This window comes from Artemia franciscana, chromosome 1 (genome assembly GCF_032884065.1).
Source record: "Artemia franciscana chromosome 1, ASM3288406v1, whole genome shotgun sequence".
Lineage (NCBI taxonomy): Eukaryota > Metazoa > Arthropoda > Branchiopoda > Anostraca > Artemiidae > Artemia > Artemia franciscana.
Genome location: NC_088863.1, coordinates 7,259,236 through 7,271,817, shown reverse-complemented (window position 1 = coordinate 7,271,817; position 12,582 = coordinate 7,259,236). Strand labels below are relative to the sequence as shown.

The 12,582-nt window shown below is 34.3% G+C and overlaps 1 protein-coding gene across 1 annotated transcript in view; it reads right to left on the bottom strand.

Annotated features, from left to right (window-relative positions):
- Positions 1 to 12,582, bottom strand: part of LOC136024960 (tonsoku-like protein) — a 175,443-nt gene that overhangs the window by 84,269 nt on the left and 78,592 nt on the right. The window contains exon 8 of the mRNA XM_065700566.1: positions 3,258 to 3,404. Within this exon, the coding sequence (XP_065556638.1) occupies positions 3,258 to 3,404 (147 nt within the window). The remainder of the gene's footprint in view (positions 1 to 3,257; positions 3,405 to 12,582) is intronic.

Sequence of the window (12,582 nt, the reverse complement as noted above, 5' to 3'; positions counted from 1 at the left end):
GAAAGTACTTAATAAACAAGAGCCAAGAGCTCATATGGCAATTGTGACAAGGTCGGAACCTAGAATTAGACTTGGTACTAGAGCTATCGACTTCATTGTCCTAGCATGTCAAAAAGCACCGAACTCGACAAAGCATTAGAAATCCCTTCAATTCCCCCAAAGAGATTGGATTCGGTCCACTTATGTCAATCAAGCATCTATAACTTGAACTTATTTTTGAACTAGCCAAAGTACTAGAAATCCACTTAACTCCCCCAAAGAGAGCGAATCCGATCCGGTTATGTTAATCACGTATCGAGAACTTTTGCTTATTCTTCCCATCAAGTTTCATCCCAATTTCTCGACTCTAAGTGTTTTGCAAGATTTTCGATTTCCAAGATTTCCGTTTCCCCCCTCCACTCCCTATGTCCCAAATTTAAAAAGGAGCATCTGAAACATAAGATCTTTCTATATATCAGGTTTCATTAGGATCCAATCACCCATTCGTAAGATAAACATACCTTCATTTTCAATGATTTAATGGGTAGTACTGACGTGTCTCCAGTTCGTTTTTTCTTCTTTTTCTTCTTTTTTTCTGCAGGGCAATGGGTAGGGCTCTGTATGGGCAGGACTGATGTGTCTTCTTTTTTATCTATTGTTGCTACTTTATTTTTTTATTACCGACAGAGGGGAACTGAAAATTTACGTCTGGAGTTACAAGTTCAATCATTTTTTTGAGTTTCCTGGCGGTCTTCATGTTAAAATTGGACAAACTTTTAAATAGACATAAAATGTGATTATAAATCCTTTCACCCAGTTTAAGATAAACAAGGGAATAAGTAGTAGAATTTATGGTAGTAGATGGTATTATGAATGAGACAATGTACGGTCTATAATGCCAAAAACAAATTTGGTAAAAAGAAATGACGTATTTTCATGTAAATCCAGATTCTACGTTCTACAATGCCAAAAACCAAATCTGGTCATAGGTCTGGACACAAAAAATAACGTTCCTAATGAATATCCTGATTAGAAAAGTCAACTAGACTGTTTGAAATGTGAAATCTGACAGTTTGAATGGGTTATGTAAACAGCCATAAATATCTTAATAAATAAATAACAAGAGCTAAGAGCTCATACGGTACTTGTGACGGGGCTAGAAGAGCCAAGAGATCATATGGTATGAGCTCTAAAAAAATTTTAAGAATCAATAGATTGATATAAAAGGAAATTCAGAGGCTTAGTGCCGGTCGGAATTTAAAATAATAGCTCTTAGTCACGATGTCCTTCTAAATATCAAAATTCATTAAGATCCGATCACCCACTCGTTATTTATAAATATCTCATTTTTTCTGATTTTTCCTCTCCCTTCAGCCCCCCAGAAGGTCGAATCAGGTAAAACGACTTTACCAAGTCAATTTGTGCCGCTCCCTGACACGCCTACCAATTTTCATCGTCCTAGCACGTCCAGAAGCACCAAATTCGCCAAAGCACCGAACCCCAAACCCCGAACTTCCCAAAGAGAGCGAATCCAGTAGGGTTACGTCAATCACGTATCTACGACATTTGCTTATTCTACCAACTAAGCTTCATCCCGATTCCTCCATTCTAAGCGTTTTCCAAGATTTCCGATCTCCCTCTCCAGCTCCCCCCAATGTCAACAGATCTGGTCGGAATTTGCAATAAGAGTTCTGAGACATGGGTTCCTTCTAAATATCAAATTTCATTAAGATACGATCATCTAGTCACCCGTTCTTAAGTTAAAAATACTTCCGTTTCAATTATGTCAATCACGTATTTAGAACTTGTGCTCATTCTTCCCATAAAGTTTCTTCCCGATCTCTCCACTCTAAGCGTTTCCCAAGATTTCTGTTTCCCCTACTCCAACCTCCTATATCCCGGATCCAATTCGAGTCGAAAACGGAGCATCTGAGACATAAGATCCTTCTATACATCAAGTTTCATTAAGATCTGATCACCTATTCGTAAGATAAAGATAATCCAATGTTCACGTTTTCCAAGAATTCTGGTTTCCCCCTCCAACTCCCCCCAATGTCACAGGATCTGGTCGGAATTTAAAATAAGATCTCTAAAGCACAAGATCCTTCTAAATATCAGATTTCATTTTTCCGAATTATTCCCCCCCCCCAACTCCACCAAAGAGAGCAGATCCGGTCCGGTTATATCAGTCACGTATCTTGGACTTGTTTTTATTCTTCCCGCCCAGTTTCATCCTGATATCTCCCCTTTTAGTATTTTCTGAGATTTCCGGTCCCCCCCAGCTGCCCCCACCAATGACGCTGGATCCGGTTGAGATTTAAGATAAGAGATCTGAATTACGAAGTACTTCTAAATATGAAGTTTCATGAAGATCCAATCACTCCTTCGTAAGTTAAATATACGTCATTTTTTCTCATTTTTCAGAATTAACCCCCACCCCAACTCCCACAAATAGAGCGGACCCGTTTCGATTATGTCAATAACGTATCTAGGACTTCTGCTTATTTTTCCCACCAAGTTTCATCTCGATCCCTCCACTCTAAGCGTTTTCCAAGATTTTTGGTCCTCCCCAATTCCCCCCAATTTCACCAGATGCGGTGGGGATTTAAAATAAGATCTCTGAGACATGATATCCTTCCAAAAAGCAAATTTCATAAAGATCTGATCACCCGTTTGTAAGTTAAAAATGCCTCATTTTTTCTAATTTTTCCGATTTAACCATCCCCCCACTCCCCCATATGGTCAAATCGTTGAAAAAACAATTTCTAATTTAATCTGGTCTGGTTCCTGATACGCCTGCCAAATTTCATCGTCCTAGCTTACCTGGAAGTGCCTAAAGTAGCACATCCGGGACCGACAGACCGACCGACGGAATTTGCAATCGCTATATGTCACTTGGTAGATACCAAGTGTCATAAAAAAAACAACTAAAAAACAGAGATTCAATTCTTAATGAAAAAACTTCCATATGCAATTGTGCATTTTTTGGTAGTTGTTGGCGCAAAAAAAAAAAAAAATGGATGAAAAATCTGCCAAAACTAATTAAACATATATAACAACAAACAACTTACGGAGATGTAGATTTTCTTTGAATGTGTAGTTGCGTCTTTGGTAATAAAACAAGTTTTTAATGTATGAATATTTAGGCACCAAAAGCGTTGCCAAACTCTACTAATTAGTTCTGCATGTTTATTTGAAGGACTTGGCAGCACAGACGGGAATATTCTACAGCCCTTAAAACCAGAGTCTCATACAATCCAAACAATGTCAGTACTTACCAGAGCTTAGATCGCTAAAATCTATGTCGGAGCTAGGTGGCTCTGATATTTGCGATTGTGAATGTCTGCTATCTGTGTCAGGATCTTCAATTTCGTTTTCATTGAAGTCGTAAGCCTGACAAAACTGTCTGTAGTCATTTTCTACTTCTGAAAAAACAGAGAATCGAATTCTAAATAACTTGATAAAAATAGTTAGCAGTTTATAAATAATTCTATTATAAATTTCTAGACGTAAATGATTAAGATAAATAATAGCCAGAAAAAAAAGGTGGAAATCTGTTATTTCTGGAATTCTGTAAAAGGAGTTTTACTGTTATTTATAGAGGTTTAATCAATGATATGAAGATCATTGGGAACCCCAATATATTTTGAAAAACATTAAGGAATTGCTTTTTGTAGAATTTGAGTTTTAATTAATTTATTTATTTATTGTGGGGATTCTGTTGATATGATTTTAACGGAGGAAAAGCAAAATATATAATGTTCTTTTATATTTATTGTTTAGTGTGATGGTATTAGTTGTGTCGGTGGCCAAATGTTAATTTAGTTTTAAGGGTTTCGTTTTCTCTACCTCCCCCATGGACAAGCTTTACTTTTTAGGGGAGGTAGCAATATTTTTTTGTTTTTATGTTTTGTCAATAAATCCTTCTTCTCCTTTTAATAAGAACTTAATAAGAAACTTCCTTTTAATAAGAACTATCTGAACTTCGGCAACACTTCCATTTCAGCATATCTATAAAATAGTATTCAAGTGACGATATAATCTAAACTCTATCCCAAAACATAGTACTCAAGAAAGGAGGGTCAATTTTGGCCCAACCACCCTACTAAATTTTATTATTATCTTTTATTTTGACATTTCAAATAGTTTTCGTAGAGTTTATCTTTTTCTGCTCTTTTCACCTATTAACAAACCACCAACCAAACTTTAAAATCAGATCCCTTCCAATATAAATGCTTGAGTAGGTGCATTTACTGAAGATGAAATTTGGTGGCAAAACAAAAATCATTAGCAATTTAGATTCAAAGCAACTCGAATAATGCTACAGTATCAAACCTAAGAGAACCATGACAGGAAACCATGATCTTGAACCATGATCCTGGCATGAACCATGACAGGAAACCATGATCTTGAACCATGATCCTGGCATGAACCATGCCAGGAAACCATGATCTTGAACCATGATCCTGGCATGAACCATGCCAGGAAACCATGATCTTGAACCATGATCCTGGCATGAGCCATGCCAGGAAACCATGATCTTGAACCATGATCCTGGCATGAACCATGACAGGAAACCATGATCTTGAGCAAATCAACATTCGAATGAGGTTATTCTGTCGCATCTACTAAGTTGAGTTTTGTTAGCCATTTTAAGTCACTCTTGAGTGAGGTACGGGTGTTATAATTAAGAATGAGGTTGTTTTTTTCATTTATTTATTTTATTGTGGCTTTTCCATTATTATTTTTTGTTAGTATATATCCAACAATTATGATAGACTGAAAACAATCATGATTGAGTGGCCTAGGTAGCTTGAGCATATACCGTTCCCAGCATATCATAGCCTATATCCAAGCATATTATAAGACAAAAAGCCCCCCTCCCCTTAGTATATGTACCATTATAGAATGGATTAAGTAGCTTGGTTATATCCTATACCTTGGTATCCTATACCTTGGTTATACCCAACACGTTATGTAATATAACTAAATACATTATGAGAGAATTAGTTCAACCCCCTCCTCTAATTATTTGTATAATCATGGAGTGTCTTAGGTAGCTTATGTATGTCTTCCAGATGAATATGTGCCAAATATACCAATCTTACTTATTAACCGGCGAGATGGCAAGAGAAAGTACACCCCAGATCGACCGGGGTGCACCCCAGGCGGGGACGATGTTTTATGAAACGATTAAAACCCTTTGCTATTTTCTTGTGAGATGGGTAAAGCAAAAGATTAGAACAAGGTTAAATGGAGAAGTAGTGTTCGACAATTTGGCACTTCAGGCAATGTAACGTTGCGAGCTTAACACTAGTGGTATTGTCCACACACTCAAAGCTAAAACCATATTTGTAAATATAATAGTCAAAATTCAAATCAGTTTTAAGTCTGATTTTGTAAATAGCGTACCTTTTCAATTTCTTTCTACGTTTCTAATATAAAGTATAGATTTGGTTCTTGGTATTATAATCATAAATGCACCCGAGGCCGATTGTTATAGAGAGTGGTGGGCACCTAATTTTCTTGCAAAGAAGGTAGATCAAGACAAAAAAAAGCTATAGCATATCAACTTAAGCTATTGGCCAGAATATAAAAATGACTAGGAATGAAATTGTCAAACAACAAAATCAAAATAATGAAATTACTCAAAAATCTAGCCTTATACACCCTTCCAATTCAGTGCTTATCCTTAATTTTTGGTTGGTTTTACCACTCATTCCTAAAGTCTATCTTAAAAAAGCGATTTGTCAAGAAAAAATTTAAATATATATATATATATATATATATATATATATATATATATATATATATTTATATATATATATATATATATATATATATATATATATATATATATATATATATATATATATTTATATAATAAATATATATATATATAAAATATATAAATATATATATATATATATATATATATATATATATATATATATATATATATATATATATATATATATATATATATATATATATATATATATATATATATAAATTCTTGATGCCACGACGTCCAAATGGACCTTAAATTAATAGTGCCTCTGTAAAATTACATTTTTTTTATTTGACTTTTGCCTTAGCTTGTCTTTTCTAATTATGAAAGACAAATCGCCGAACCTTTGTTTCTTTTAATTGTTCAGGTGGTGGGACAAAAACTTCTTCATATTCGCTATAATTTTCAATTTGTTTGGTTCGTTTTACCTCGGCTTGTCTTTCGTCATTATGAAATACACACCGCCGAAACTTTGTTTTTTCAGCAAAGGTAAGGTAGACATTGATGACCTTATCCATGTCAAAATCCCAAACCCAATCATCAACGCATTTTGAAACGTTTTGATTCTCGCTGTCTTGGTTGATTTTCATTGACTCGCTAAATGCTTATGCGATGTACTAACATAGTACATGACGATATATATATATATATACATATATAAATACTAGCTGTTGGGGTGGCGCTTCGCGCCACCCCAACACCTAGTTGATGGGGGCGCTTCGCCCCCCTCCCCAAGCCACCCCCGCGCGCGTAAGTCGTTACGCGCCATATTAGTTACGCGCCATTGTAGTTGTGTCCCTGTGTCCCTGTCGTCATTTGTGTCCCAGTGTCCCAGTCTGTAATTTCTCTTTGAGTGTCCAGGTCGTCATTTATATTCCCTGTGTCCCTGAGTCCCGGTCGTCATTTGTGTCCCGGTGTCCCGGTCTGTATATAAAGTCGTTTTTGAATTGGTCTTTTTTTTTAGTTTTTAGCTTTTTACCTTTTTTTTAGTTTTTTTTTTAAGTTATACTTCATGATTCTAATGATTGCCCTTGAGCTTTGTTGATGGTGATTGCTAATCGAACATTCCCTGTGTCCCCGTCGTCATTTATATATCCCCCTATGCCCCCGTTGTAGTTGTGTCCCTGTGTCCTGGTCGTCATTTATATTCCCTGTGTCCCGTTCGTCTTTTTTGTCCCGGTGTCCCGGTCTATATATACATTCGTTTTTGAATCGGTATCTGATGAAATAAATTTTTTGTTTTTTTCCTTTTTTTCTTTTTAGTTTTTTTTTTGGTTTTTACCTTTTTTTTAGTTTTTTTTTCTTTTTTCTTTTTATTTTTTTTTGTAGTTTTACCTTTTGGTTTTTTTTTAGTTTTGTTTTTCTCCTTTATTTCAGTTTTTTCCCTTTTTTTCTTTTTTTTTAGTTTTTTTTAGTTTTTTTTAATTTTTTAGCTTTTTTAGCTTTTTTAGTTTTTTTATTAGTTTTTAGTTTTTTTCTTTTTAGTTTTTTTTTGTAGTTTTTACCTTTTTTTTTTTTAGTTTTTTCTTTTAAGCTTTTTTTTGTAGTTTTTACCTAGCCAAGGTTCGAACCTGGAACCTCTCGGACCTAGAACCTGGAACATGACGCAATTTTTGGCATAGACTCTTTGAGCAGCTTCCTCGGCTGTTGCCATTGTAGGTTCTTCAGTCATTTTACAATTAAACATTTTTCCGTCCACGATCTTCTTACAATTAAAAATTTGTCTTTGAACGATTTTCTTAAATACCTTTAATGACATCATTGTCATAACAAACATGACGACAACTAACTTCATGACGACATGACGTCACTCGACAGACAACTTATTTTTATATATACTAGCTGTTGGGGTGGCGCTTCGCGCCACCCCAACACCTAGTTTGTGGGGGCGTTTCGCGCCCCCCCCCCCCCCCCCCCCCGCGCGAAAGTCGTTACGCGCCATATTAATTAAGCGCCATTGTAGTTGTGTCCCTGTGTCCCACCTGTGAATATAGATAGATATATATATATATTTTTAACTACGTAAAACATGCGAATATACAACATTCTTTGCTGTCCCATTGTCTTTCCATATAAATAGATTGTCAGGTTTATCAGCTCTTGAACATGCAACATAATAATTGTCCATGGGAAAACAATCCGTATTCAGATCTATACCGCATTTTTCTAACGATTCCCCTTGAGCGTTGTTGATGGTGATTGCTAATCGAACATTCCCTGTGTCCCCGTCGTCATTTATATATCCCCCTATGCCCCCGTTGTAGTTGTGTCCCTGTGTCCTGGTCGTAATTTATATTCCCTGTGTCCCGGTCGTCATTTGTGTCCCGGTCGTCATTTGTGTCCCGGTATCCCAGTCTGTAATTTCTCTTTGAGTGTCCCGGTCGTCATTTATATTCCCTCTGTCCCGGTGTCCCGGTCGTCATTTGTGTCCCAGTGTCCCGGTCAGTAATTTCTCTTTGAGCGTCCCGGTCGTCATTTATATTCCCTGTGTCCCGGTCGTCATTTGTGTCCCGGTGTCCCGGTCTGTAGTGTCATCTTATAATGACGTCATATACAAAGCCTTATATACTTATAATGACGTCAAATGCAAACCCACAAACAAACAAACATGCATATATACAACTTATTTTTATATATATAGATACAGTTTCTTTTTTAGTTTTTTTTCTTTTTTAGTTTTTTCTTTTCTTAGTTTTTTTCTTTTTTAGTTTTTCTTTTTTTTAGTTTCTTCTTTTTATTGATTTGTTTTCTTCAATTTGTCAATGTTCATTCTAACATTGACACTTTGAAAAATCTTTACGTGCCAAGCATGCTAAAGCTCCAACAATTTATAATAAACTTCAAAATTTTGGGTATCTGTTTTAAGGTTTTCGAATTACTTTAATCTATTGTCAGAATATATTGAAATATTTGTGCAATTCCCAGTTTTTTTAGTTTTTTCTTTTTTTTAGTTTTTTAGCTTTTTTTAGTTTTTCTTTCTTTTTAGTTGTTTACCTTTTTCTATTATTTTTATTTTTTTTACATTTTTCTTTTTAGGTTTTTTCTTTTTTTTTTGTTTTATTTTTTAGTTTTTTTATTAGTTATTTCTTTTCATTTTTTTTTTTTACCTTTTTTCTTTTTTCTTTTTCTTCTTTATTTTTCAGCATCACTATGAAATACATATCACCGAACCTTTGTTTTTTTAACTAAAATCTGGTAGGCATTTATGACCTTATCCAAGTCAAAATCCCAAACCCAATCATCATCACTATCATTTTCAGTTTTGATACGTTTTGACTCTCGCTGTCCAGGTGGATTTTCATCTAACTGCGCGGTTTTGCGTTCTTTAGCCGAAAGCCTTTTGGCATTAACTCTTTGAGCAGATTCCACGGCTGTTTCTTCTGCCATTGTAGGATTTATACTAGAATTTCTCTTTGAATTAACTATTTGAGCAGCTTCCTCGGCTGTTTCTTCTGTCATTTTAAGATCTATACTAAAAATTCCTCTTCACGTGCCAAGCTTCCTAAAGCTCAACAATTTATAATAAGCCTCGAACTTTAAGTATCTGTTTTAAGGTTTTCGAATTACTTTAATCTATTGTCAAAATATTTCCAAATATTTATGCAATTCCCAATTTTTACTGGGAATTTCGTCTGTTTCTTCTGTCATTTTAAGATCTATACTAAAAATTCCTCTTCACGTGCCAAGCTTGCTAAAGCTCAACAATTTATAATAAACCTCAAAATTTAAGTATATATTTTAAGGTTTTCTAATTACTTTAATCTATTGTCAAAATATTTCGAAATATTTATGCAATTCCCAGTTTTTATATTTTAGTTTGTTTTCTTTTTCTTCTTTATTTTTCAGACGTCATATGCAAACCCTCAACACAAAAATACATACAACTTATTTTTATATATATAGAAGATATAATCTGGCGTAACAGACATAGTGTAACAGACATAACACACAAACAACTTATTTTTATATATATAGATAGATAGATAGAAGATAGATGTCCCGGTCGTCATTTGTGTTCTGGTGTCCCGGTCTGTAGTGTCATCTTATAATACCGTCATATACAAAGCCTTATATACTTATAATGACGTCAAATGCAAACCCACAAACAAACAAACATGCATATATACAACTTATTTTTATATATATAGATACAGTTTCTTTTTTAGTTTTTTTTTATCTTTTTTAGTTTTTTTTTCTTAGTTTTTTTCTTTTTAGTTTTTCTTTTTTTTAGTTTCTTCTTTTTCTTTATTTGTTTTCTTCAATTTGTCAGTGTTCATTCTAAGATTGACACTGGAAAAATCATTACGTGCCAAGCATGCTAAAGCTCCAACAATTTATAATAAACCTCAACATTTTTGGGTATCTGTTTTAAGGTTTTCGAATTACTTTAATCTATTGTCAAAATATATTGAAATATTTGTGCAATTCCCAGTTTTTTTAGTTTTTTCTTTTTTTTTAGTTTTTTAGCTTTTTTTAGTTTTTTTCTTTTTAGTTTTTTACCTTTTTTATTTTTATTATTTTTATTATTTTTTTTATTTTTTTATTTTTTTTACGTTTTTTCTTTTTAGGTTTTTTCTTTTTTTTATTTTTTTAATTTTTTTTTGTTTTTAGTTTTTTCTTTTTAGTTTTTTTTAGTTTTTCACCATTTTTCTTTTTTCAGTTTTCTTTTTCTTCTTTATTTTTCAGCGTCACTATGAAATACATATCGCCGAACCTTTGTTTTTTTAACTAAAATCTGGTAGGCATTGATGACCTTAGCCAAGTCAAAATCCCAAACCCAAACACCATCGCTATCATTTTCAGTTTTGATACGTTTTGAATCTCGCTGTCCAGGTGGATTTTCACCTAACTGCGCGGTTTTGCGTTCTTTAGCCGCAAGCCTCTTGGCATTAACCCTTTGAGCAGATTCCTCGGCTGTTTCTTCTGCCATTGTAGGATTTATACTAAAATTTCTCTTTGAATTAACTATTTGAGCAGCTTCCTCGGCTGTTTCTTCTGCCATTTTAAGATCTATACAAAAAATTCCTCTTTACGTGCCAAGCTTGCTAAAGCTCAACAATTCATAATAAACCTCAAAATTTGGGTATCTGTTTTAAGGTTTTCGAATTACTTTAATCTATTGTCAAAATATTTTGAAATATTTGTGCAATTCCCAGTTTTTACATTTTAGTTTGTTTTCTTTTTCTTCTTTATTTTTCAGACGTTATATGTCTGGCGTAACAGACATAGTGTAACAGACATAACACACAAACAACTTATTTTTATATATATATATATATATATATATATATATATATATATATATATATATTATGCGTTAAATCTTACAATGGTTATTTATGAAGATCTAATCTATTTAATTAATTATTTATATTGAATTTAATTATTTAGATTTGGGTGGTGTGAGTGTCGGATTCTCGATGTATATTTTTTTTTATTTATTTATTACTTTTTTTTAAGTAGGTGGTGCGGAGATCGGTTGTACTCAGGTGAAGATTAATGAGTAGACTCCAAATATATTTTAAGTGTCAATGTATTTAATAGTTATTTATGTTTTGTTTTGTTGTTGTTTTTTCCCAAATAACAGGCCATTGAGTCCTTTGGGATATTTTTGTTTTTAAATGGATGGATATTGATAATAAAAGGAACTTGAACTTGAACACATCCTTTGACGAACTACGAATATAAACAGAGTAACGGCAATAATAAAACAATAAACGTGTTTTTTCCCGCTTTTTTATTCAAATTTCTCAATTTACTTTCTCACGTTTGTGCTTTTGAAGACTTTTCAGATATTTATACATATTACCCGAGGCAGGCCTTCTGGCGGTCTTGCCTGTATAATTAAGCGATCTTTACCTAGCTATTTGTCTCCTAGCTGCTACCAATCCTCTGAACACTATCTTGCAATCCGGATTGCAGACATGATCCAAATCAACGCCTATTTGCCCCAAGATGTAAGATCTGTTTCTTTCTTCTACAGTTAAGTGAATGCCTGCAACCAACTAAAGACTCTCGTATCTGGTATTGAGCGTCTGGGATACAAGTGGGTGCTTAAAGGCGACCTAAACTGTGACATTACCGTTTCCTAGACACGTAAGGAAGCGCTTTTTCAGTGTCTACCCTCAGCCTTTAAGGTCCCAACGAAAGACCTCGGTTTTCCACTGTAGTGGTTCTTTCTCAAATTTGAACCCACTGTATCTGCTCTCCTTCATTACAAAGATCAGCAGTAAATGTCTATGAAGATGAGAGAGATTATGATCATTTACCTCTATATTTCGATATTACGGTTACTTATGACGTAAGCTCAGGTCAACCATCACTTTCGCATAAGTGGTTTGAAAAACATGATTGGTCTAGTGCGAACATCCCTCTTTACCTTGCTACACTTGGAGCTCTACTGTCCCCCGTACGTGTCCCTTTCCATCTTCTTTGCACAAACGGGTACCCCACTATTGACAATGCTTGTTCTGATTTGAATCACTATTATCGTGACATTATCTCATGTATAAAGTAAGCTGAAGATGTGGCCGTCCCACTGATCCGTATCAGGCGGAATACCCAAAAACCAATTTGGAACTGTGATCCTATGCTGATAAAAGTCAAGAATAAGGCTAAATTCTGGCTGAGAATCTGGTCTGCCTCTGGTCGACCTTCTCGGGGTACTGTGTTCGATCTAAAACAAAAGACAAAAGCCATCTTCGCGCCGTTCGTTTCTCCGGTGAAACTTTCCCGAAAAGTGATAGTGAGTGGCGAAAAGTGATAAATTTTGCCAAGTTTCCGGATACAAGTTCTAGTGATATTATACCTCG